Genomic DNA, 27,315 nt, shown 5'->3' on the forward strand with positions numbered 1-27,315 from the left:
ATAAACTCGGTCTGTACATGATTTCCAAATCAAAAGTATGCCAACTCACAATATTTTCTTAACTTTGACAAAGAAACAGAAACACACATGTGTTTCAAACCAATACATTTCTATTTTCAACGTCAAATTCTCTTTCAGATGAGTGTATTTTTTGTTTTCTCTTTTTTTTTTTATCACTCATGATGTTGTGGGCCACTGCACGCAGAATGAGCCGCTAGACTCAAGCGCATGCGCCTCTTTTCAAATGGAGAATTCAGCCAAAGAATTAGCATTAGCATTTTCAAAAACACAGATGTCTCCATCCTCAAAACAAATCAGACAGATGTAAAATCTAACATCAAATATCGGTTAACACACAGTTGTAAAACAATATAACAAGTCAATCGTCACTCCTCTACCAACGATGTCATAACCGATAAACATCCATAAGAATCTGAAGAGAATATAACAAAGTCTCTCCCAAGTGTTTCATCTGTGTACGTGTGTCAACATAGTAGCCTTCGTCACCAGTTCGGCAAGAATTTGCGAGTTTGCCCCCAATTTCCAGAAAACTTTCAACAGTGATGACACATCTCCGTACATTCACGTCCATAATGCTCAATACACCCAATCAAACCACACATGTTGTGCTCAACATAGATTGACCATTCCTATCCAATCGTGTTGGCCTAACTTTGTGTCTTCGACTTTCCTACATGTTTTCCAACCACATTTAAACATGTTCTGCATTCACTTTGATGAATCGTAACTCAGTGCTGTCCCTCGAGACAGAAGCATTGCCACCCAAGCCTATAACATTCTTAAACTCGTTCAGGGACTCAAACCCTTTTGTACCGGAGGGGACTTTAACTTCTCCTTCTTTTGAATAATAGGCAATAGTGCAATAGTGCAAGTCAAAGCACAAGCCGCAATATTTGCGGGAATCCAAAGCAAATCTATAAACAAATTCCAGGATCCTGCTTTCTTGACTTATCTTAGACAACAGTCTGTCAGAAAACACTTCAGTCGTAAGACAAACGTCTGACCTCAGTTTCTTCTCGCTTAGCCAGCAAGACCTAATGCGCCTGCGCATCCACCCGCTAACCACTACGGGCTACGGATGAATACTCACCGCAAAGTTTGTCTGCGGAACAGCCATACAATTTGAATCGTGAATCTGTGTGGAAATAGATGAAAATTTCCCCACACTATCTGTTCTAATATCTATTTCTCTTTGACTCTACCTACCTCCATCCAATTCTGAAAAGCCATCCAACCAAGCTAACATCTATTATTTTCCAAATCGTGTAACAATTTCTCTCTGCACAAGCTTTTCATAATTTCACAACAAAATGAACCCACACTCCGAAATCCACATATATCAATCCATATTTGCATTTGCAATAAACTATCGTTACCATACTTTTGCTTTATGTAATCGATGTTTGGACAGGTTAATTCTGCCTCCAGACCAATCTTTAGCCCTATTCATTTTCGAATTACAATCCATATTTGAACACATTGAACCAACAATAACCAACGAAGGAACATAAAGACACAATTACACCCTTCCTTTCTTTTTTTTTTTTTTTTTACTCTCAAATTCCGATTTCACAACTTGTCAATGAACATATACCCTTACCGAATAGCCTACAATCGTAAATTACAAACGTTCAAACCAAAATAAAAATAATTTAAAATTTTGATTTTTGTAATTTGTAGATATAGCTTTTACGTTGACACCATTAATTACTACCCATACTTCTTTTAACCTCAAAAAACATAACTTGCAAGTAAAACAAAAATGAACACGCGCGTTTACAAACTCACTTTGAAATTTCATAGGCCTATACCTACTTCCTAACTTCTTTTCTTTATCTTTTTTTTTATTTTTAACTCAGCTGGTTACCGGTTCTCACAAGTATACTTTTCCACTTCTCTTCTGGACTTAGAATCATGTAACGCCTTAGTAATACATAAGAACTGTTATGACCACAATTGCCAATACAACTTCTCAAACTATCACCAATCCAACATATTCTAATCCTTAGGGTCTCCAAGAAACACATAACACGATATCACATGTGAATTTTTTCTCCCTCTGTGTTGTTTCGTCAAACACACGACCTCTATGTATGTCCGTCGACACACTCTGCAGATTTGTTTTTTACGACTCTCACGTAAAAGATAGGTTCAACAACCGTACCTCATTAATTCGTACGACTCACACGTACAGGACACTGTTCCTCAGACCACTGCCCAATTACTAACTTTTAACCGAATTATTGACAATAGCCTATAACCATATTTAGACAATTCAATATCACACAGTGACCAAAAAGAATATCTCACCTGTTTCTTTAAGACCCCGCGTCAGCAACAGCGTAACCAGTAAAACTCCCCTAGAATCGGCCCCGCTGTCTCCGAAAAATTTTGGAGGTTAAGGCAGCTGTTCCAGCCGGATTGATCAAATCGCCATCAGAGGGAGAAGTCTGTTAAACGCTGAGCAGACGAGGATTCCGAGTTCCGGCACCAAGTGTAAAGGAAGAATTCGAGTGGCACTGTGTCGATCTGAATAGTCAAGGGATATGGTTTTAATACAATTTATTAGACTATACAATTACATATGATTTAAACAAAGTACTTTGTGATCCGTCTTGGCGAAGGGTGTGATAGCCACAAATCGTTCGCAAGAGTGATGATCAGCCAGCACTCATGCACTGCCTTATATAAACTTAAGATCAAATGGCATTCTATATGGTCAATCAATCAATGAAACAAACTCTGTGATTGGCCAACTCAACTTGGTGACAGTTTGAAACAATACATCTCCCTAGCGATTGTTTCACTGTTCTTTGATGTCACAGCTCTCCCCAGAGCAGTAGATAATAAAGCCACAGGGGTTGACCAGTCAAATGGTCAACTGTCCTTTGTGTGACCATCTTCAAACAATACTTTTAATTAACACAAACAATGAAACAGGACACAGTCCTTCTAGCCAAAGTTCAGAGCAACTGTCTCATTGACCCCTTACAGTAACCAGAGGACAGAAGGCCATATAAAATGCTTCACCCATCCCCCAGGGCAAGCTGCCCACAGAGCCATCAGCACCTCACATTCCTTTGAACTCAACTTAATTACCTTCCCTTCCTGTCTCTTACCAATGAACATAGAAGATTATAGATTTCATACACATACATCTATGCATATGACCAACATTTCCATTACAACGCTACAGGCTGTGAGGAGTTTCACATGAGAATCCCATGTGAGCTGAAAAATGGGGCAGAGACTTAATCCACAATTTTCCCTGTGATAGGGGAAGTATATCATTAGTCTCCGCAGTTTTAAAAAGTTACTTTGTAGATAAACTTTTAGGAAGCATTGGCATTCTTAACATCATTTCTAAACGATCACGTAATACTATGACTGAAAATTAATTTATGTGCAATATTAGTAAAATGGGGTGGGGAAAATGATTTGACCGCACTCACTTTTACACATCAGATGTGATGAAATTATTATTGTTTTGAAAGATTGATCATGCATTTCTCAGCTTGACAAACATCCACATTGTGTTGCCTCTATTTATTGTTTCTGATGCATGAGTTTCAAAGATTGAATGAGTGAATAACTAAGCGTTTGACACCACCTGCTGGTGGGGAACACTTTCTGATAGTGTGCAAAACAGTAAAGCGACAATCAGGTGGGTCACTTTTTACCCAGATTTTCGGGATCAAGTCTATGACTTCTTTGTCATGATGAATAACCAAAATGACATCTGATGAGCAGACAAGACTTGAAAGAAAACTCTGTTTTTAGTCTTCAGTCAAAAACACCCACAATATTTTTTTCTGCTTTTAGAAACATCCAATCCCAGTCTTGTTGATAATAATGCATACATGTCATGGGATGCAGATCCAACTAGACATTGGAACCCTTTAGAAACATTGTCTTTGTGGACAACCTACTACATACACAGAGGATAATCTGAGGAGGACGTTGTGAAGAACCTCGACTGAAAGTACATTGGAAGTTCGTATAAATACATTTATATTATTTACGTTTGGACATGCAATGTGGAAATGCAAATGGAATTCACAGCATTGCTACCCAAATTATGACATGACGTAAGGTAACTTTATAAGTATGTTATAAACCCGTCTATAAAAAGTACCCTAAAATAAGAATATAAGGGAGAGAGAATTTCACACAAACAATGTGAGAAAAAGACATGTGTTTTGGCATGCTCTAAACTTTTTTAACCATGGCAACTGTAGGACTAGATGGCAGGCCTGTCATCCTGTGCCCACAGGGGGAGCCAGACTCCTCAGGAACAACATTTCCTCTGCCGGCTATCTCGTTCTGAACATTTACAGAACATTACACACATGGGAGACAAGAAATAGCTCCAAGATTCATGTAGATTAGCCAATGATACAACATCAAACTTATGCTGGACACTTTTTTTCAGATAAGGTTTGGTAAAACGTTTTGTATTGCAGGCAAATGCAAGGTACTTGGAGCAAAAATGTGTTCATTCAGAATATGAAGGAAGGAAAACATACCATAAATTCCCAAAACATGAGTCGGCTGAGGTTATAAATCTGACACACAGAGCAGAAATATAATTACCAAATAAAGTATCATCAGAAAGTATCCTACAAGTAAAGTAATATACAATGAAATATTCGATAATGGAATACATTTTTTAAGTATTTAACTGACACGACAGCATAATGTAATAGATTATTAAGTTACAAAAACCTATGGAGACAACACGAAGAAAAGTACATGCATATAAACAGGTTGGAGTGAGAAGTATCATTCAACATGGGTCACAGTTTAGGGAATGTGAGTAGACCCTTTGGGAATAACAGGTAAGGCACTACAACTGGGTAGATAAGGAAACTATTGTGAAAACTGGAGCCACCGGATATTACCTTCTCAGAGAAACATTCCACCCTCTCCCTTTCAATAGAGAGCAGCCAATAGTCTGTGAAGGTGAAATCTGGTAAAATACGTTTCTACCTCGGTATCAAACACTCTTTCAATAGCAAATTCTGTGTTCATTTTTAGATTCTATACAGCAAAAGCTATACAGAACAAGCTTATCATTCGTGTTCACATCTAATATAAATAACAAAAAGCTACACATGTCCATCTACATTTATTGAGTCAGTAAATATTGCATGTTGGTTGATCACATCCACAGAGGAAATCCGGCCACAAGGCATATTTCTGAATGAAAGGTGCCTTTCGCAAACATTTGGCTGCCTCTCTGTCACACCTGCAGAGAATCTTCTCACATTTGTCTTTCAGATCATCTGGAACATAAAAAAGAAGAGAAGGTTTCTTCAGTGACTGGGGTGGTATTTGAAGTAAGCTAGTTTAGCTGAAGCTTAAAAACATGAGTTAATGTCTGGCGTTTAAATAAACACTGTGAGGGTGTTCCTAGCCACGTGTTTTTAAACGGAGCAATTACTGTGGTTCAAAACAGCTTAAAATACATCCAAATATAGGTTGGAAACTACCCCTTTCCTGCCCATCCCCTTCTAACTCTCCCACAGTATGTGCACTGTTATTGTTTATGTATATATTTTTACTGCAACACACGCACTTGGGGATCACACATCTTTAAAATGGCATCAAGGGGAAACCATGTTGTGCAAATGTGTTACAGTGTTGGTGATCTTCAGACAGTAAAAATGTGTCAAAATGTTTCTGTTCTAAGAAGCCACTAGTGTTCACACCACTTGGGTCAGATCACAGGGATTTCACTTAGGTTTTAAATGAACAATAAAAGTAATACTGTAAGCACAATGGCTATTATGCACTAATAACATACAACACTATCTGATCTCATTTGAGATAGCATACCACACTCTGCTTTCTTGTCATCACACGTCCAATGATACTTGTCTGTTTTGGTCTGGCAGCCAGCAAGTTCTGCATCTCCATAGCAGCAATCATGTTTGTGGCAACACCTTTATAATGGAACACAAAAGAGCCTTCTCTCTAATTGAACACATTTTTCAGATAGTTATTGTTTTAACATATTAGAAAATGACAAACAACACAAGTTGTATGGCTCTATGGCTCTGTAGTAAACAGTTTGTGGTCAAGTACATTTACTACTGATGCATACTGTACTATTTAATAATTGTAAAGGATGGCTGGGTAGATGCATGGAGAGCATTATCACTGCTGGTGTAAAACGGAAATCATGGGATTGGTTGAAGCAGTTGGAGTTGTAGCTAAAATTGTTTGTGGTATAGAGCTTGTCTGTGATTAGGGGAGGAAGGAAGCAATGCACAACAATTTGGTGAGAAAATGGCTGTGTCTATTTTCAAATGGCAAATTAAGGGAAAGGTAGAATCTTGCATATCTTGTGGCCTTTACAGTCTACAGTGGTCTAAATATCCCAGTCCCCCTAAAGTCATGCACTCATAGTATGTGATGTTGAAATTATAGCATGCATATCATCTTATATTAAGGAGCCGTTAAGAGTAGTATCTATAATCACACTCAAATTATATGTGGCACTGTCAAATTATTAGGGTCCTTTTGCCTCACCAGTCTGCCCTATCTCTGGGCCAGCCCTGACCACCCAGTCCACAGTAGCAACCGTACATCATGTAAGACAGGGCAGATCTCCCTGTGCTACACTTGATGACCCCTGCCAATTCTAGCAGACCTCTCTTGGTTCGTGGGGTCCTCTGCTGTGCCAGGCAGGCTACCCCGACTAAAGAAAATATGAAGAAAAGACAAGTTTGCAATGAGTTTATCACTCATTCTTACTCAATATCAGAAGTATCTCCTAAAATGAATACATTTTAATCTACAGCAGTGTGCAAAAGCTTTAGGGGTAGCAAGTCATTACATCATGTGTATTATGGCACAGTTGCATAGTGTGAACTTTAACTTGTGTTTCTATTCATAAATTACCCTTCATGGATTCTCTCTGTATGGTAGGCTACCTTGAATGTCAATTTGCACATCTCTGTAACAGCTTGAATTAAGTATTTTTTGACAAATTTGTCCAAACAAGTTTATTAATGTAATTAATTAAGGCAACTTCAGCTTGGGAACATGCATAACACAGCATAATAAACATGTTTATCTTTTACCTGACTTGGATATTATTCTATATGCTACAAAAAGCTATAACTAGCCATAATGTTGTTTTTGGTGCAAAGAAAGTTAAAATATCACAATATGAAGTTATCGCTGCCAGGAGGATTATAAGAGATGGTACTATATGATTCCACAATTTTGTTCATTTAAGCGACATCAGAGTGTTGAATTACTTTTTCATTTATGTGAAGGTTCCTCTTCAAAAAAGAAGTACTAAATAAAAGAGCAACTACTTACCACTCAACAGAAGAAGCGCACAATAAAGCGTAGTCATGGTAAGATCTGCAACAGGCAACTACTGCATGCCCCTAACAGTCCGGTGAACATTCAGTTGGCAGCTTTTTTTAGATACTGTCTTGAATAATCCCTTGAGCATAACTCCCTCACTCGAGGACGCTCTAGCATAATCCATGAGCAAAGATTGACAGTGGCAAAATCTCTTTTAGGAACTATATAAATTAACGAAATGTAGCATGCTAATTGATTAAACTTTTCATTGCTTCAGTCTCAAACTTTTATTATATTTCAAATGCTAGCGGTTGATTCCTGGGATAAACTGTTGTTTTTCATTTGCGACAATGCCGTGAACGTTAACCACATTTTTTGTCTTGTTTGTTTCAAAACTATTCAAATGTTTCTGTCATTTTCTTTTTATGGTGGATTTCATGAATGTCACTCAATTGACCAGTTTTGCAACAACCTACGACAGGAGGCACTGTTTTTCATTTCGCCACAGGGCAGGCCTTCACTAATATAAAATCAATGATCGATCATGAAGCTGACACTACCAGAGCTAAGTGCACGCGGCTGGATAACAGAAAGATCAGACTGACCACATACAGTCGCAAATGTTAAGTCAATACATTCCATGTAAGTAAGCTTTTGTAAAGTGCATGCGAATAATGGTTTTCTATGCCATCTAAAGCTAAAATGGCTAGAAAGCTACTTCGACTACACTTCAGCTAGCCCTAGCTAACCTACCTAGCATAACAGTATGTGAACAAACTGCATAACCTCGTGCTTCCTTGTTACACTGTTACGCATAGTAGCTAAACTTCGCAGGTGAATGTTTTTTATCTATAGTGATAAATATGTCTTACACCTAACAATGTTGCGATGAACTGTACACATGAATTGACTCCATTCTGGCAATCTAGCTATGTATGGCTAGTTTGCTAGGAAGTAGCATGTTGGCATTGTGCTGCTGGTTACTAGCTACCTTAGTAAGTTTGCTATCCAACAGATAAAATGTGTGGAAGATATGTTTGCGAATGATGGATATTGTTTGGATTCTGGTGATGTTCAAGAATCATACATGAAGAAAATAAGGAGTGTATTTTAATGGTTTAAAGACTCATTAAATTAATTTAAGATTCAGTAAAAATGTTGTACATGCTGCAGTCATTACGCAAGTAAAAGGTTAATAACTGGTTATTTCAATCATGGTCACTCGTCTACATTTTGAACCCTTCTGTGGATCAAGGAGTTTAAGTGACCTCACTGGAGAAATATTGTTGTTTCTGTCTTCTCATGGACAGATGCTACCAGTGGCTAATCATGAATGGTCACTGAAACAATAGGCATGGTGGCACAGCGCCTTGCAATGTAGCCTCACAACAATGAGGCTTTGGGTTCAATTCTTGCTTGGGGCACTGTCTTGCGCTGTTAGACAAACGTTTTTTCTCGCTTACTATTGTCAAGTTAATGAATGTTTACATTTTAAGGCCCGGTGACCAATATACAGGCCAAAGGATAACATGATTCTTGTGTTTTATAGGTGCTGACATCAGAACCTGATAACACATGAGACATGGCTACAGTGTGTCTAGACAGAAGCAGTCGGTGGCAGAGTATTCAGAACGGGCTGCAGTTTATCCAGTAAGTGTTGTCAAGATCCTCCATTAGGTCATTGTGATGATTATGTAATGTTTCATCAGTAGTCAGATCCACATTTGTCTGTCTGCAAATTTCGGTAATGTGGAAGAAATCTGATATAATTGCACAATCAGCTAATTAAGTTTTAGGATTCTAGACTGCTCATGTACTACGTTAAATCAGTTTGATGACTTTTTAAAATTATGATGTTTGATTTTGTCATGTGTTCTGTTTGTCATCATGCACAAATTAATTTGTGTCTAGGTCAACTCTCCCCTTTCCTGGAACACAGGATCAATATGAGGTGATTAGCCATTCCTGAAAGCAACACAAACAAAGTCGATTATGCATATCTCAAATGTTACATAGTATTTTACCTGTTGCTTCATCAGGTGTTCATTCAGGACCTTGTGAGAAATCTGTTCGGTGAGGGCAATGATGTTTTCAAAGAAGGAGAGTGGACAAAATCTATTGAAATGCACACAGAGGCCTTGAGCATAGCAGAATATGCAGACTCAGAGGACATCACTGTCTCTGGGGGAATATTGGAAAGCCTTTATGCCAATCGTGCAGCTGCATACCTAAATATTGTAAGTAAAGTAAATACAATTATTGTGATTGGGTTGAACAGTGAGTTACATGTTGATTCCTTGAATGATACTTGGGGTTCTTTCCTCAGGGGCTCCATGACCAAGCATATGAGGACTGTGAGAAAGCCCTTCAATTGAATGAAGGAAACTATAGAGCTCTGTACAGGAAAGCCAGATCCTTAAAGGAGATGGGAAGGCACAGAGAGGCCTACGAAGCTGTTGCTAAGTGCTCTCTTGCAGTGCCTCAGGTGAAAACAGTGCTATCTTTTGGTCATATTTACTTTGTAAACCATGCTTATTACCTGTATTCATATCTAACTGCTACTATGAACACTGCATTGGTTTGTCAGGATCCAAATGTCATACAGTTGACTCAGGACCTCGCCAAAATCTTGGGATTGAAAATCCGTAAAGCCTATGTCAGGAGCAAGGTGAGCGTGTAACAGGCCCTATCTCAAAGAAACTCCTCATGCTGTCGACTGTTTATATTTCCATGTTCGACAAATGTAAACTTTTTCACATTTTAATATTTGCTTTACTTTTAAATAAAAGTGTAACACATCGATGACACAGTACACATTATTAAATACTGTCAATAAACATGTAATTTATTTCAACAGCCTGCCTTAAATGCCTTGCCTGGGGCAACCTATCCAGGTGCCTCCAATGATAAGGTATGTGCACATGTTTTATAACCCCCTAAAAATGCATTTATCTTTTCACTCAAATATATTTTAAGTATTATTATTATTATTATATTTTCAGTTTTCCCATGACTCTACATCTGTGGAAGACATAGAGATGGGTAAGATTATCTAGAATTCTAATTTCGTTAAACTTTGAATTTATTTCCTATCTAAGACAATTATCTGGAAATACAACATGCTGCTCAATCCACAAAATTTTACCATCTACTCTAGAAGCATCTCAGGGCACTCAGGAAACAAACAAAAAGAGTCCAGTACCAGTCCCAGTTGCAGCCCCGGTGGTTCATCCTCCCGGTAACAAGAAAGTGGATGCTGAATCTGTACCTGTCAGAGTTTCTTCAGTCTCGCCCACTAAGGCACATGACCCGAAGCCCATCTCGGTGTCTGTGTCCATGCCAATGGTGAATGGTATTAGAGCCAGTGACTCCTACCCAGTGCCAGAATCACGCTTGGACTATGATCCAGAAATTATTGGAGATGATCTTGATGATCTTCTGGACCAAGCTGGTCCCTCGGACGCTTCCATTGTAAGCAGTGAACTGAAATGTGACGTGCTCACCAATAATTACATTATTTCTGTTTTTCAGAACATTTCATCTCATTTAAAGTTTCACATTTGATCTGAAAACTCTTTCAGGGCATCCCCACAGTAAAGGGACCTATTCCTTTACCGACTAGCGTTGCCTCAGTTCATTCCATGCCTAGTCCATTCCTGATGCCGTCTCACATCAGCCCGTTCCTACAAATGGGGCCTCAGTGCACTGTCAATCTGCCTCCCCCTTACCACAAGGCAGGATCAAGTGGATATTCTTTAGGTCTGGATTCCTTTGCTTCGCCCTTGGATTCACTGGACAGTCTTTCCATATCAGAACCCCAAACAGGTATCAGTGTTCATGTAGTTAATACTGTTTACAGACATTATATAAACTGTTGAAATGGGGTACCTTTTTAACTAGGAGGACTAACTATGGTGTTTAAGTTGATCAATTTTATTTTCTCAAATTCAGGATATGCTCACCATTCCTTCATAAAGCAGGTATGTCTTTCTAGTTATTTCACTTGACTGTTCCAAACCTGGAACCATATTGATACATTTTGTTCATCTTTTAAGGTGAGCAATGATGACAAACCAATGGGAATGGCTGTGGGTATGCCCGGTATGAATTACTCTGCTCTGGATTTAGCCAAAAATCCATTGGTTGAAACGCACGAGTTTAAACAAGCATGCTTACAATGCTTCATCAAAACCGGTAAGATGTTTTTTTTCTTCTTTGCTCCTTGTCATGGAGGTTCTAACACTGAATTTATCGTGTAGAGTTTCATGTAAATTGTAAATAAAATGGTTTTAAATGTTCACAGGGCAGGGCGTGTTGGATTACACGCTCGTTACTGAGGATCACAAATGCAAAAAGGATGTGTTACTTGGTCGGTATAAGCACACCCACGACCAAACATGGAAGCTTATTCGGCCAAAGCCCACCAAGACTCAGTATGTTGGACCATACTATATCTGCAAGGGTAATGAGATTTTTGTATTATTTGTATTACATTTAAGGAATGTATATATAATGATGACATAATGACAGGCAAAAGTTAGTCACTGGTGGAATTGGTCATGGTTTTCTTGTTTAACGTGGCAATGTAAATTGGTATTATCTCTTTATAGATGTTTCCAACGGAGGGGAGTGCCGATACCCTGGACATTGCACTTTTGCATACTGCCAAGAGGAGATTGATGTTTGGACACTGGAGCGGAAAGGTTTCATCTGCAGAGATCAGCTTTTTGATCCGTTTGGGTGTGTCCCAAAGATCAGTCTGACTGTCCCAAAGATCTTACAAGAACACCACGGGACCTTTATGTTCCTCTGTGGCGTAAGTTCTGCCTTAATCTTTAATACCATGGTTACAAGTTCTGAATGATGTTAATTACCTCACCTACTTGTTCCTGTTCTCATGCAACATTGACTTTATCATTAAACAATATTAGAAGGTACCGTACTTGATACTTTTCACCCTATGATAGGATGAGTTTTCAGTGAGACTTCCCATCTCTCTTTCCAAAGTCAATAGGTCACTTGGTGAACTTCAAACATCTCTCTCTCTATCTATCTATTCCTCACTCACCAATTGAACATCATCACAACAATATACATGTGAAACACTGCATCTAAAATGTGCATTTCTGACATGTGACATCTATGATCTTATGTAGGTGTGTTTTGATCACAAACCACGAATAATCAGCAAAACCAACAAGGACAACTCCTCTCTTTGCTCCCACTCTGTGACAAAGCATGACTTTGAAGATCATAAGTAAGTTTGTTTAATTATTTATTTGGAAGTGTTGAGAGGATCAGCACTGCCAGCGTGTATCATCTCTTCATCACATTTAAGATTCATAATCATGTTGCTTTTTAGGTGCCTTGTCCACGTATTGAGGGAAAACACTGTACGTTACTCCAAAATCCGCCTTTACACTCAGCATTGCCAGATGGATCTCTGTCGCCACGAGGTGCGCTATGGCTGTGTACGGGAAGATGAGTGCTTCTTTGCCCATAGCCTGGTTGAGCTGAAGGTCTGGAGGATGCAGAATGAGTTTGGTGAGAGAACCAATAAAAGTAGTATAGAATTTGATATAATTTAGATGTTTAAATTAATGATTTTCGGATGATCTGTGTGATTTTACATGACTTATTAACATAATCTGATTTCCTTATTTTTATTTAATTTGGGGGTGCTTTTACAGGCATCACACATGAAAGTATTGTACAGGAGGCAAATATGTTTTGGTGCATGGAGACCAGCTCCCAGGAGACCCAGGTAACATTTGGCACCTTAGTATAATGTAAAACACTTAACCTTCTTTCTTTTACATCAGTCTCAGATCACATTTGGATGTACAAGGATTTAAGCTTTTTCTGTTGTATATGTTGTAACAATAACCTCTTGTCTCTGCAGAAATTTCCTAATGCACCCAAAACATTTGGGCCATCAAATCTGAAGATCCTCTTTGTTTGTGGTCAGTGTTGGAGAAATGGCCAACAAAGTGAGGCTGACAAAAGCAAGAAGTATTGCACTGCCAAGGCTAGGCATATGTGAGTGACTGCTTCTCTTAAGTCCTCGTTAAAAAAATTCAGGTGAGCCTTGCATGCATATTGATTTGCATCTGATATTTGGTGCAGGTGGGCGAAAGACAGACGAGTGGTACTGGTCAGTTCCATTGAACGCAAGAAGTGGATGACGATTCGACCGCTTCCGACAAAGAAGCCCATCCCATCTCAGTTTGACGTAGGTGTTCCTCACATGTACTAAACTTAGCTACTAAAGTATGACCAACCTGTTTTACCAGAATGTCAGCACTTGTGACTCATGGAAGTTTCCTGTACAGTTAATGAAACAATTCCCCCCCCCCTTCTGCAGATATGCATACATGTGACAGCTGGCAAGAAGTGCCAATACATCGGAAACTGCACATTTGCACACAGTACCGAGGAAAAAGACATTTGGACATACATGAAGGATAATAACAGTAGGTTAAGCAGAGGATTTCTGAAAGGGCATGAGTTACCAGATTAGTGTAATGGCCTTATTCAAAGGATGGGAATAATAAATCAGACATTAGCACCTGTTAATAAAGGCACTTATTATTCCTCACCATTTAGTTACAGACATGGAGCAGTTGTATGAGCAGTGGCTGCTGTCTCAGAAGCCTGGTTGGAGCGAGGAAACTAGCAGTGCCAGAGAGAACGGAAAGCCAATTCACATGCCCACAGACTATGCTGAGGAAGTGGTAAGGAATATAGTGGATAAACTTAAAATGTCACACTTGTAATTCCTGATCTTTCTAATGATGATCCTTGACAAGCTTGATTGCATCCTAGGAGTGGGGAAAATGTGTCTTCTTTTAAAATGATTCTACTTTTAGAGGATTATAAATGAAAGCTAAATTATTACGTGGAATTTTAAGTATTTACATGCATAAGCCCCTGATGCTCTCATCTTTAATTTATGCAGGGCAGACAATCCCAACTGCACAAATTGCACAAGGCGGCAGACAACCGTGAGAGCCTTTTTAGAACCTCAGAAGGGCTTATCAAAATTTAACTCTAGTCTCCAGTCAAAAAAGTATCAAATTGGGTTTGCCTCCAGACCACCTTAGGGAAATTAGTGCAAATGGTCAACCAAATGGGTTCATCCAGCCATGGTCATACAGTATTATTGTTTTATCTGGAGGCTTTCGATATCAGTTCCTTATTTAATTTTGTTTTTATTCAAAAGTACAGCCATGCAGGGTTATGCTTGCTTCTCCATCATGAGACAACTGTGAATGACTGCTGTGTACAGTGATGTGCAATGGGCTTTGACAAGAAGTTTGCCAGGGAAACTCATTTCGGAAACTTAAATGTTATTAGTGATATTACTTTTCGAATAAAATTAATCAATCCCCTCTGTACAAACTTTTACAATTTAAATTTTCCTTTTTTAAAGGCGGGGAACCACTGTTGGCTATGTGGTAAAAATTGCAACAGTGATAAACAGTGGCAGCAGCACATCACGTCAGATAAACACAAAGACAAGATGTTTAACTCTGAAGACGAGCAAAACTGTTGGCAGTATCGCTTTCCCACTGGCACTTTTAGAGTTTGTGAGAGGTGAGATGGTGGCCATCCATTACATCTTGAATTCAAGTTTTTTTATATATGGTTTACTGATGGCTAACACATTTTCCACAGGTACAGCAAAGGCACCTGCACGGAGGAGGATATGTGTAAGCTGGCTCATGGTAATGAAGAACTCAAGGAATGGAAGGAACGCAGGGAGTTTCTATTGATGAAATTGGCCAAAGCGAGGAAAGACCATCTTATAGCTCCAAATGATAATGACTTTGGCAAATATAGTTTTCTGCTTAAGGACATCAATTAATTGGATAATCGCATGCACTGTCTGTTACAAGCCTAGAAAAAACAAGCCTTGAATTGGCCAATGTAATAAATGGATATTCAGAACACAGCTTTGAGCTTAACAGAGCTGTGGCACCTTCAAACACACAAGACTGCATCAGTTTGTTTGTTGCAATAATTGAACTATTGCAAAGATTGCTTATCAAAATAAAAGGTGTGATAAACTTGGAGAATCCAAAGTTCAGACACATCAGCGCAGGTATTACAGGACAACATGGAAAATATATTTGAGAATGTATTCCTTTTTTTTTACAGCTATATACTGTCATTTGTTTTGTATTAAGTTTTGGGTTATGTGCATCCTGTCACACTATTCTGTCCATGTAATTACACTTTGTGTAAGGCATTATGCCATTTGTAGAAAATGAATCCAATTACCAACCAAACATAAAGCCTAACATTAAACACTTGCTTTGCTTTATTTCATAAACTATATGTACAGTGCCCTCCAAAAGTATTGGAACAGTGAGGCCAATTCCTTTATTTTTGCTGTAGACTGAAAACATTTGGGCTTGACATCAAACGATGAATGTGAAACCAGAGATCAACGTTTCAGCTTTTATTTCCAGGTATTTACATCAGGATCTGATGCACAAATTAGAAAATATCACCTTTTTGTTCGAACCCACCCATTTGTCACGTGAGCAAAAGTATTGGAACATGTGACTGACAGGTGTGTTTTGTTGCCCAGGTGTGTCCTATTACATACATTATTCAATCAATAAATACCACTGAATGTCTACACTCAGGTTCAGATTGGGTAAGATAGGTTTTGTCTATGCAGACTGTATTCAGAGGTGAAAACAACATGAAAACCAGAGCGCTGTCTTTGGGTGAAAAACAAGCAATTGTGAGTCTTAGAGAAGATGGAAAATCAATCAGAGCCATTGCAGAAACATTGGCCATAGCCAGTACAACCATTTGGAATGTCCTGAAGAAGAAGAAAACTACTGGTGTACTAAGTAACAGACGTCGAACAGGTAGACCAAGGAAAACATCAGCAGTTGATGACAGAAACATTGTGAGAGCTGTAAAGAAAGACCCTAAAACAACTGTTAGTGAGATCAGCAACAACCTCCAGATGGCAGGAGTGAAGGTATCACTATCTACTGTTCGCAGAAGACTTCATGAACAAAAGTACAAGGGCTACACCAGAAGATGCAAACCACTCATTAGCAAGAAGAATAGGAAGGCCAGGCTGGAATTTGCCAAAAAGTACAGAGATGAACCTCAAAAATTCTGGGACAAAGTTTTATGGACTGATGAGACAAAGATTAACTTTTACCAAAGTGATGGAAAGGCTAAAGTTTGGAGAAAGAAAGGAACTGCTCATGATCCCAAACACACAAGCTCATCTGTGAAACACGGTGGAGGTAATGTCATGGCTTGGGCTTGCATGGCTTCTTCTGGGACGGGCTCATTAATCTTCATTGAGGATGTAACACATGATGGCAGCAGCAAAATGAACTCGGGAGTCTACAGAAACATTTTGTCTGCCAATTTAAGGAAAGATGCAACCAAACTGATTGGCAGAGCCTTCATCATGCAGCAAGATAACGACCCAAAACACACTGCCAAAACAACAAAGGAGTTCATCAGGGGCAAGAAATGGAAGGTATTAGACTGGCCAAGTCAATCTCCAGACTTAAACCCTATAGAGCATGCATTTTACCTGCTTAAGAGGAGACTGAAGGGAGGAACCCCACAAAACAAACAACAACTGAAAGAGGCTGCAGTGAAAGCCTGGGAAAGCATCAAAAAGGAAGAATGCAAAAGTTTGGTGACGTCAATGGGTCACAGACTTGCTGCAGTTATTGAAAGCAAAGGATTTGCAACTAAATATTAAGTCTTATTCACTTAAATATGTTTTAAGTATATCTGTTCCAATACTTTTGATCACATGACAAATGGGTGGATTCAAACAAAATGTGATATTTTCTTAGTTGTGCATCAGATCCTGATGTAAATACCTGGAAATAAAAGCTGAAACGTTGATCTCTGGTCTCACGTTCATTATTTGATGTCAAGCCCAAATGTTTTCAGTCTACAGCAAAAATAAAGGAATTCGCCTCACTGTTCCAATACTTTTGGAGGGCACTGTATTTCTTTCATAGATGACTGAAACCCAACCATTTTGAAGAACTTTTATTTCTGGATTTGTTTTTGCCAGGCAAACGGCTTCAAATAAGTGAAGTTAAATCATGTGCATTATTTGGAAACACAACATGCAGAGAAACATGAATAGGAATTTACAGTTGCATCAACTTGATAACTTGATAGTTCTTATGGTGCATGCAATAGCCCACGTTAGGTTATACTAGAGATAAACAATGCTTGTAAATAGACTAGTCCAAGTATTCTACACAAACTATGTAGTGTGTCATAACTGTACACATTTTCACAGATTAATTATTAATACAAAGCAAACCATTATAAAATCAAGGCATGGCATTTAACTCATCGTATGCGTTAGGTTCGAGTGATACACATTGGCCGTATGTCCACTTCATTGGCCTTTCAGAAGTCTCACAATTTAAAATCCATTTTGGAAACCAACACAAACTCAACTGTCAAACGTTACTTCACATGATTCAATGAATTCAGTTTATAGCCTGCGATACAAAGACAAACAAGGAAACGCATGGCTTGTCATTGTTAATTGTTGTGATGAACAGATCACGTGCAATAGCATAGGCCTACTGCAATTTCACCACAAATGGATGGCTCAGTTGGCTGTGATTCTCACCATTAGGATTGAGCTTTGATTTGTGCTCAGCGTGAGGGTCTCTTGAGTACTGCACCATGAGAAAGGGCTCTTTAGTCTCACCCTCACCCACTATGCTTTCTTCATCCTCTGACTGGCCAATACGTTGCAAGCGCAAGTAGCACCAACATCCACAGATGAGCGCTCCCAAAGCAGCGACAGCTATGAGGATTACGAGGACTGTAACCACCCCAGTGGTAGGGCTGTGATCCACGATTGGCATATCGTTAACAGAAAGGTAGCTAGGTAAGTACCTAAAACAGAGAATTAAACCTGAATTATCTTAGCCGATTTAACCACATCATATTGACGTTGCCCAACATAGAAAAATAAGAGAAAGACATCAAGCAAGCATGGGAATAAATCACTATTATAAGATCATATCTGATTGATTTCATAGGCCCTATTTGTTTCATTCCCATAAAACACTCAGGGACCCCGTCCTGCGTGTTTTAGATGTTTCCCTCTTCCAACACCCCTGATTAAAATATATGGATTGTTATTAAGCTCAGCAAAAGCCTGGTAACGACCATTCATTTGTAGAGGTGTGTTGGAAGAGGGAAACATAAAACGTGCAGGACGGGGGGTCCCTGACTGAGGACCAGGGTTGAGCACCACTATGCTAGTACTCAAGTATCATCAATATGAGTTAGCCATAGCTTATAACTTAGAATAGCCCATGAAAAACAGCACTGCTTACCATTAACGGTGGTCTTGCATCGATAAATCTGGTATGTCGACGTATGTTTAACAAGTATACTGATATTTCATGACTGCGAGAGCTTCTCCGAATTCGTATTTGCCTTTTTATGCATGCCAGCTGGTCTATGATGCGTCTCCGTGTGAATGTCCGACTGTAGCAGAATTAAGACAATCTTACAGTGTGCAGGAAATTACCTTGATATAGATATCTGACGGTAAGCAAAATACTTATGTAGATGTAACGACACCTTTCACAGCACGGTCTACTACCTACTTTACAGGTGTCAATGCTACCAGCGGCTTTATGTGAGTGTAGAGCTCGCGGGCGGCACACTAGGTGAGCATCAGTTTAACAAAATCGTTGGCCAAAACAGTTGAGAATAAACTGGGGTTTATATTTGGACTGCAACTTAGCCGGCAAAGACCGATGTGTTTCGCCGTTTTTCATCGCATGGCTGTCAATTGCTCTTGCCAATTTAAAATAATTAAAAGTCCAACTCCTTGGAACTTGGACTATAACTGGCTCTCTCAGGGTTTCAAACCGAGTGCACTTATTGTTCTCTTGCAGCTGTACTTAAAATACATGATTGGATGATCAGATCAAAGTAAACACCCCATGAACCTTCTACTCCAATGATTTTGAAGAAGGCAAGCAGGCATGGGACGTACTTGTCAAGCAAAGAGGAAGTTGGTAAATGAGAACCTCTTCATTCCACGTCAGGCTTTGATCGACTGTAAACAAATACTTGTCAAGGAAAGGAAGTGTAGCAGCGATCGGAACTGAGTTAAAGGCAAGTCAAGCTATGGTTTATTCTAACCAAATTGTAGCTACATTTTAGTGATAGCTGATTGGCTTTGACAGTACTAGATTTTTTCTTTGACCAAGTTAACAATAACGCTAGCTAGCAAACGATACCTTAACGCAAAATGCCTGGCTAGCTAACATTACTAGCTAGCATTTTTTTTACCGTAAGTTTGCTGAGTGTTATACATTATGTTGGCTTAACATTTGATAATGTTGTATTACTATATAGCTAGCAGGCTAGTAGGAGCCAGCTGGTTACTAGGAAATTGTTCCATGGATCTCTAGTTTGGTTTCAGGTTAAAAACTGGTCACAGCTGTCGGGTACGAATATCCTATCCAGCCTCATTGATTTACATATATTCATACTTAAGGCCATTTGTTTTTCTCTCTTGGAAATCTTGTTCTCATAGCTTCTGTAAAAATTGCAAGTGCGCCACCGCTGGAGACAGCTGAATTTGTTCGAATAGCTTCTGTAAACATGGCAAGTGCACCACCGCTGGAGACAGCTGATTTTGGGGGCCACCTTCAGCCACCCTCTTATGAAGAAGCAATGACTCCTCAGTATACACATGGTCCTGGGCTTCCTCCAGCCTACACCAAGACGGCACACCAACAATACCCAACACAAGTGCATAGTCAAGCATATCCACCACCAGCCCATAGTCCTATCAGTCCAATAGGTAATCCTTCTTCCATAGTCTGTACCTTTCAGACTATTAGAGCTTTTCATGGCCAGTCCTCTTGACCCACATATGATCTGTTACCTGGCTCTGGATATTGAACTATTAATAATGAACTATTATATTTGACATGTTAATGGGAGCAGTGTCCCATTTTAAGCCTGCATGTTTAACACTCTTTGTTCCCTAGTGTCAGTACAGACCATTTACGTGCAGCCTGGTGTGGTGTATGGGGATTTTCCAGTGCAGACACACTGTCCTGCATGTGCCCAAATGGTTGTCACTCGCTTGGAACACAACGCTGGAACAATGGCCTGGCTCACTTGTGCCGGTCTGTTCATTTTCGGGTAGGGTTAACAATGTCCAAATACACGAGTCCCGCTACAGAACTTTTAATGAGCTTGCACTGCAGTTTGTTGCACTGTGATCTTCTGAAGTGTTTTTCATTTGACGTGTGCAACGATGTATAATGCAATCTTCTATTTTTGTAGTTGTATCTATGGATGTTGCCTGATTCCTTTCTGTCTGGATGGTTTAAAAGATGTGACACATCGGTGTCCCAACTGCAGCAAACCCCTTGGGGTCTACAAGCGACTTTGAAAACATGTTTTTAACATCCAACAGCACATCTAGGCCGAAGTCGACTCACCTTAAAATTTGTTAATTTAAATGAGTCATTTGAGTCCAAATGTGTAACATGATAGGGATGAGAATGTATAATCATAATTCACTGTAAGCCAATCATTGTAATTCGTGTTGTGGACATTATTTTTGTTGTATTTTTATCTCATTATGAAAGACTGTACATAGTTTAAGTCATGTCTGTCTGTTGTAGCAAAATACAGTTATTGCCATAAGCTTAATCAGTAATAGTCTAAGTTATAGTAGTTTTTATGTTTGGCCTCCTCAACCACCAAAAGACAAATGTATAAAAACCCATTTTGCGATTGTGTCAATTGCCACAAATGGAACAAAAATGAGTATACACATTGTTCAGATTTTATTATGATGTAACTCCGATAAGCACAAATAAATTTACATAGTTTACATATACATTTGTGTGTGTCTTAATGTTTTTCAAGTTATGTTAAAGAGTATGGGAACTGTTCCCATACTCTTTAACATAACTTGAAAACAACAGCCACCTGGAAGAGGCTTGAAAACAACATCCACCTGGAAGAGGCAACAAAATATAGTTAAATTCATGTAAATTGTCTAGCAGAAAACTCCCCACAGAGGCATCATTGTGTAAGCACTTTCTGAATGTCTTCCACCTCAAACTTCCACATTCTTCTGTGCATCTCCGAAAGTCCACCAAGGTTAGCCATCTTAACTCCACGCAAAACAGGTTCGGGAGAGAGTGCTTGGATGACACCCATCACCATAAAATACTCCCCTGGAAGACAAAGATCACAAAACTAGCTACGTTGCTTGTTAAACAGCAAAGAGGCGAGCAAAAGATAATCTCACCTTGACATAAATCTGATTTGCCTTTGGGAATATTTCTGACTCCGTTCACAACAAAAGTCCCCGTCTCATCCAAAAGGCGCGCCGAGTTCTCCGAAATCATTTCTAGCACTGTTCCTTGCATCCAAATAACAGACACTACAAGTGTACTACTTTTGGCTTGACACAGGTTTTTTATATTACATTCCATTTTTCCTTGGTATCCGTAGCAACATTGACCATCTCTTAGTTGACTCGAAAAAACCTTTACTGGGAAAGCTCGTTTTTTATCTACTAGGTATTTTTCTTTATCCATACTTTTCAGATGGTGTTTAACAATGTGCGCGCGTAGAAATTAAGTGGCAGCCCGGATATGGTTGGTTTTCACAATAAAGGTTCCTACATCTGCAATATTTGTTGCCTACCACAATCACTTCTTTTACAACATAGCAAAATCACAGCTGTATATAATTATATTTTACATTGTTGAGGAATTCAAACAGGCGGTCAGACAGATGTCAGATTTAGGGTTAGTCCCTGTATGCTTGGTCTTTCCACCACCAGTGACCAGTCATCACCAGTGCTAGTCCATTTCAACGATAGACTTGTTCTATAATAAGTAGCCTACCGTTTTATTTTTTATTTAACCCAAAACTGATTGTTTCACGCGTTTACGCAGATAGCAGTACTGTCAAACGGAGACATGTTGGCCAATCTGTCTGCCGTGACCTAACTATGGCCGTGACCCGTTGAATTCCAGATTCAAACATACGTCATCAAACTGCGCTGTGTTTGCTTATGAATGAACAGCCATTCTCTGGAACGGCTCTAGGTGTTTCACAATAATTATAAACGGTAAGTTCACTGATTATCCTACCCCAGTTATGTAATATAAATCGTCTAACTGTACTGACTTGTCATAGCTACAGCATTCAATCAAACGTCGTCGTATCACAGTGTAAACGCTTCCTTTGCTTTGTTTTTAAAGCTAACGAAAGAGCTAGCTATCTAGTATCCCGTTGTGTTTCCCCTATTGGTAGCGTTAGTTAATTACATTTACAAAAGTAGCTTTTTGTTTTTTGCTTTGCAGGCTAAAATATGACTGAAGCTAAGAGAGCCTTCTCACTGGTGTGGGACCATTTCACCCTGGTGAACCCCAGGAAAGTCCAGTGCTCCCTTTGCTCTCAATGCCTCAGCTTTAACAAGAACACCTCGGCCATGCTCAGACATCTGCGGTCCAGACACCCCAGTGAGGCTTGGTACAACACCAGTAATCCTAGTTCTGGGGTCCTGGCCATGTTCCCCAACTGTTCTGGAACCCTCTCCACATTCCCTAGTGGTTCTGGAACCCTCCCTGTGCTCTCTAACAGCTCTGGAACCTTCACAACGTTCTCGAATACCGCAATAGGACTCAGCTCACCATTGACCAGTTCTTCTGGGATTAACCCAACGTTAAGTCCCAACAGTTTGACAGCACACGGTGGCTTAAGTATGTCCTATTTCAAGTGAAACAAAAACATTAAAATGTTTACTTTGTCAAAAAATATATAGTATTTGACAGTTGACACTTTTTTCTTTTTATGTATTCCTTGATTGTCTCAGCCTTTTCCACCAGACAAGAGGACTTGGATGACGCCCTCATCAACATGCTAATCAAAGACTGCCAGCCATGCTCATTGGTGGAAGATGAAGGGTTCTCTGCTTTTGTTATGAAGCTTGACCCAGATTATGTCCTCCCCACTAAGAAGGCCCTGAAGACTCGGGTGGCTTCACAGTGTGACATCATCAATGACAGTGTGGCTTCAGAGGTGGAGCGTGCTGACTTCATCAGTCTGACATCAGACACCTGGACATCCACAAGCATGAACACCTATGTCTCAGTGACAGGCCACCTAGTGACAGAGGCTTCCCAGCTCTGCACCTTCCTCCTGGGGGTGTGCAGGCTGCCAGAAAACCACAAGGCTGTCCACCTGGAAGAGGCTAGGAACCAACTGGTGGCCAGCAGGGGACTCCACAGTAAAGTAGCCGCCTTTGTCACAGAGACCAGCGATAACATGTCCACCATGCTGCAGAAGCTAGGTGTCCTTCTGCTGCCCTCTTTTGCTCACGTGCTGAACCAGGTGGTGAAGATGTCCATGGAGGCCACCACAGAGCTGCAGGAGATCCGGTCGCAGGCTCGGACTATCGTGGCGTTCTTCAAATCCAACCCCGTGGCCAAGGAGCGCCTAGCTGCGGTGCAGAAACAGCTTAACCGCCCTGGCCAGAAGCTGCTACTGGAGGTGGAGTCCAGGTAGGTTCATAGGCCTTGCGTCGGGTGGTAGCCTAGATCTACTGCAGGAAGGTAGGCCTCGGATAGGTTAGGTTAGTAGGTCTTGTGCGAGTAGGTAGGTTTAATTGATGTAGCCTGCCTCAGCTAAGATAGCTTAAAATCCATAGATGGAGATGCTTGAGAAGTATGTTTATGTATTTGCATTACTTTGTTCAGGTGGAACAGCTCCTTCTCCATGCTGCAGTGCCTGTTCCACCAGCGCGAGGCTGTGGCAGCATCCCTCAGCACTCTGGACACAGACATCAGCCCCCTGGGCTCGGCTGACTACGAGGTCATCCACCAGTGTCTGGGTGTGTTGGACCCCTTCCACCAGGCCACTGGAGAGCTGGCCTCAGAGAGGCGCGTCTCTGCCTCCAAGATCATCCCTCTGGTCCGCATGCTGAGGGTCATCCTGATGGAGAAGCGCTCCACCTCTGTTCCCAGCCACCCCACAGCTGCACAGCTGTCCTCCCACCTGCAGAGGGCACTGCAGACCAGCTGCGGTTCAGTAGAGTCGGAGCCCGTGCTGGCCCTGGCCACCCTCCTGGACCCACGGTTTAAAGTGCTGGCGTTCGGGAACCCTGGCTGTGCTCAAGATGCCGTCAAGCAGCTGACTTCCGAGTGTGCTGTCCTGATCAGGGTCAACTCTGTCAAGTCCCAGTCGTCCCCGTCCAAGGCTTCCGCCTCTCCCGCTTCACCCGTCGCCAAACACACCGCCACCTGGACGATGGAGACGGCCGCGGACGACGCCACGGCAACGCCAGCGAGGCTCGCGAGCGAGCTCGGTGGTGCCGCCACCGGTTGCCAAAGTGGGGGGTTGTGGGAGATGTTCGACAGCAAGGTCGGCGAGACGCAGAGCGTGCAGAGCAGCACGGCGGACGCGGCGGTGGAAGTGCAGCGCTACCTGAGCGACACCTACCTGCACCGCGGGGAGAACCCCATGCACTACTGGGAGAGGCACAGCAAGGTGTACCCCCACCTCTTCAGCCTGGCCAGGAAGTACCTGAGCGTGCCCGCCTCAGCGCTGCCCTGCCACCGCCTCTTCACTAAGGCTGGGGAGGTGTTCAATAAGAGGAGGAGTTGTCTGAGTATGAACGCCGTGGAACACATCATGCTGCTCAACGAAGGGCTGGTTTAAATTCTTGTGGTCAGTTTGTGAGTAGGTGGTCAGTCAACAGGATACCGTATCAATTTATTTGATTGTAACCACTAGAGGGCAGCATTACAATGTCTCACTGAGCTAGTTCTACTGATTATACTGTTGGTTGTCAAGAACAAAATAATTATTCCTGCTAATAGTTATGTACTACTTTTGACTTCAGGGGCCTATACTACGAAGCAGGTTTTAAGGTTAGCAAAGGAACTTCAGATTTAACCCTGGGTTAAATGATCAGATGAGTATCATCCTGAAACAGAGACTGATTAAAACATCAAAAGCCTTGTACTCGTTGGCTTTATAAGATTAGTAAATTAGCCTATTTAGCGGTTTGAATTATGTTTTTACGTTTACATTTCGTCATTTAGCAGACACTTATCCAGTGCGACTTACAGTAAGTACAGGGACATTCTCCCCGAGGCAAGTAGGGTGAAGTGCCTTACCCAAGGACACAACGTAATGTGCACCAGCCGGGAATCGAACTGGCAACCTTCAGATTACTAGCCCGATGCTCTACCCACTCAGCCACCTGACTCTGACTTTTTATACATGTTCCGTATTTGTTTCCAAGAGTTTTTAACACTGTCATGCAGTTGAAAGAATGGGGCTTAACAGCATAAGAATACATGTCAGGAACACACTCATTTAATGGAATAGGCTACACAATGTATTTGCCAGCTTTCCTTTGGCAACAGCAACGGTGTAATATTAAACTTGCTTCGTAGAATAGGCCTCAGGTCCAGTTTAGCCTGTTTATTGTTGTATTTAATGACAATAGTAATATTTATAGTGCTGCTACATTAACTTTACATTACCGTGTATCTTAAACTTGATGTGCAATAACAAAATGTCCTTAACAGTAAATTGTCTTTGAGTGTACAGAATACAGTCTAAGAATGTGTCTTTGATCATTTTAAATGCAGGTTAAATATTGACACAAAAACTATGAAGAATTGTACATGCACAGCATGTGAAGGGTCTAGTGCTGTTGGAGCATTATGTTATTAAGTCTAGCAGCTCAGCATATCTATAATGGCCTCATATGAGCAGATAACTGGTTACCAAAGAGTGATCACACATCAATATGGCTTTGTCTATTGATACGCAAATTATATTTCATGAATCACAGAGATTAAATTAAGTCCTACCAGTCAGTGAGTTTAGTTATGTATTAGTAGGAAAAGTACAGTGCAAGTCCCCAACTTATGTGGATTCCAGCAAGTTATTTGTTGGGGGCTAAATATATACATTTGTTTACATGGCATTTTGTTTACATGGACTGAATACAGCTATATAATTGAGGCGAGGCCGCTACAAATAGGTATACATTTGGCTCAAACTGCCCTTGACCACAGTGAGGCTGAGAGTGGCTGCATACTGGTGAGTTAACCTAATGAGCCATATTCACTTGCCTGACAAAAACATACAAATAATTACATAGTAGCTTTGACAGAGGTTCTTGTGTTGTAGATTAGGTTTCTGAATTTCCCTGCGTGGATGAATAGAGTTCTGTCTAATTTAATCTAATAAAAGAAATGCTAGAAAGAAAAACAACTAGGCTTGATGGTACGTCTACGTCTTGATGGTCGAAATCTTGACAAAAGAATTGTACCATGTCCATGTAAGGATAGTTCTTGCACGGTTGAACATTCTAAACGTGAACTTTAAGTATAAACCTTCCATCTGTCTTTAGCAGAACCTATGAGTCTTTATGTAATAATGAAAGCACTCTCATGTGCCTCTCATACACATTCATCTCATAGACACACATGCCAGATGGGCATATGCCATCAGGTGCATCTTTCTGATATTCTCTGTCAGGCTTTTTATAGGTCAGGAATGTTCTGCTTTGCATCAAGTAGCACCTATTTATAACAGCCTGCATTCCCAAGATGCTTCAAAGAGCTGGGTGTATTGTACAGCAGAGGCAGAAGCCATGCCAGCTGTGGGGGTACTTACATAAGCCCTGGACTGACCCTCTGGTGTTCCCAGGTACAGATGCTGGCAGTGACCGTGCTCCATTTAGACTTCATCGTTTTCTTAAGGCAGGTCAAGTCATTCATTGGATCGTTGATAAGAGGCCACATGCACACTGTTACCTTTCGCTGTCTCCTACAGCACCGGGGGGCTCTTGGTGTAGTAAATCAATTACCTGCTTGCTGGCCAAAAGCAACATTCTTCCCCTGGAAGGTAATCGTTGCTATT

General features: G+C 40.6%; 5 protein-coding genes across 6 annotated transcripts; 3 read left to right on the plus strand and 2 right to left on the minus strand.

Annotated features, from left to right (window-relative positions):
- Positions 1-3,564: 3,564 nt before the first annotated feature.
- On the minus strand, positions 3,565-7,460 carry pla2g10 (phospholipase A2 group X). Its single transcript, XM_047038706.1, has 4 exons — positions 7,354-7,460; positions 6,556-6,724; positions 5,860-5,966; positions 3,565-5,306 (listed from the first exon to the last, which is right to left on the minus strand). The coding sequence occupies exons 1-4, from the start codon at positions 7,388-7,390 to the stop codon at positions 5,158-5,160; spliced, it is 462 nt and encodes a 153-aa protein (XP_046894662.1). The 5' UTR covers positions 7,391-7,460; the 3' UTR covers positions 3,565-5,157.
- A 362-nt stretch (positions 7,461-7,822) lies between these two features.
- Positions 7,823-15,750, plus strand: zc3h7a (zinc finger CCCH-type containing 7A). The gene is made up of 23 exons (XM_047038705.1): positions 7,823-7,986; positions 8,894-8,994; positions 9,256-9,295; positions 9,384-9,581; positions 9,671-9,829; positions 9,932-10,012; positions 10,202-10,255; positions 10,347-10,386; positions 10,502-10,815; positions 10,926-11,169; positions 11,296-11,324; positions 11,400-11,538; positions 11,648-11,806; positions 11,955-12,160; positions 12,501-12,601; positions 12,707-12,888; positions 13,035-13,108; positions 13,247-13,383; positions 13,471-13,576; positions 13,709-13,817; positions 13,951-14,078; positions 14,777-14,940; positions 15,022-15,750. The coding sequence occupies exons 2-23, from the start codon at positions 8,927-8,929 to the stop codon at positions 15,209-15,211; spliced, it is 2,922 nt and encodes a 973-aa protein (XP_046894661.1). The 5' UTR covers positions 7,823-7,986; positions 8,894-8,926; the 3' UTR covers positions 15,212-15,750.
- A 1,586-nt stretch (positions 15,751-17,336) lies between these two features.
- Positions 17,337-18,266, minus strand: snn (stannin). Its single transcript, XM_047038711.1, has one exon. It carries the CDS (start codon positions 18,234-18,236, stop codon positions 17,946-17,948), a length of 291 nt encoding a protein of 96 aa, XP_046894667.1. The 5' UTR covers positions 18,237-18,266; the 3' UTR covers positions 17,337-17,945.
- A 1,100-nt stretch (positions 18,267-19,366) lies between these two features.
- litaf (lipopolysaccharide-induced TNF factor) lies at positions 19,367-21,253 on the plus strand. The gene is made up of 4 exons (XM_047038710.1): positions 19,367-19,506; positions 19,931-20,200; positions 20,391-20,547; positions 20,692-21,253. Exons 2-4 carry the CDS (start codon positions 19,999-20,001, stop codon positions 20,798-20,800), a joined length of 468 nt encoding a protein of 155 aa, XP_046894666.1. The 5' UTR covers positions 19,367-19,506; positions 19,931-19,998; the 3' UTR covers positions 20,801-21,253.
- A 709-nt stretch (positions 21,254-21,962) lies between these two features.
- Positions 21,963-26,609, plus strand: LOC124479796 (zinc finger BED domain-containing protein 4-like). 2 transcript variants are annotated; one of them, XM_047038708.1, is made up of 4 exons: positions 21,963-22,501; positions 22,737-23,135; positions 23,249-23,936; positions 24,132-26,609. In XM_047038708.1, exons 2-4 carry the CDS (start codon positions 22,745-22,747, stop codon positions 25,090-25,092), a joined length of 2,040 nt encoding a protein of 679 aa, XP_046894664.1. In that variant the 5' UTR covers positions 21,963-22,501; positions 22,737-22,744; the 3' UTR covers positions 25,093-26,609. The 2 variants fall into 2 exon arrangements, with proteins under 2 accessions (XP_046894664.1, XP_046894665.1); XM_047038709.1 differs by lacking the exon at positions 21,963-22,501 and having other exon boundaries at positions 23,070-23,135; positions 23,262-23,936.
- The last annotated feature ends 706 nt before the right edge of the window (positions 26,610-27,315 follow it).

This window comes from Hypomesus transpacificus, chromosome 17, assembly GCF_021917145.1.
Source record: "Hypomesus transpacificus isolate Combined female chromosome 17, fHypTra1, whole genome shotgun sequence".
Classification (NCBI taxonomy): Eukaryota; Metazoa; Chordata; class Actinopteri; order Osmeriformes; family Osmeridae; genus Hypomesus; species Hypomesus transpacificus.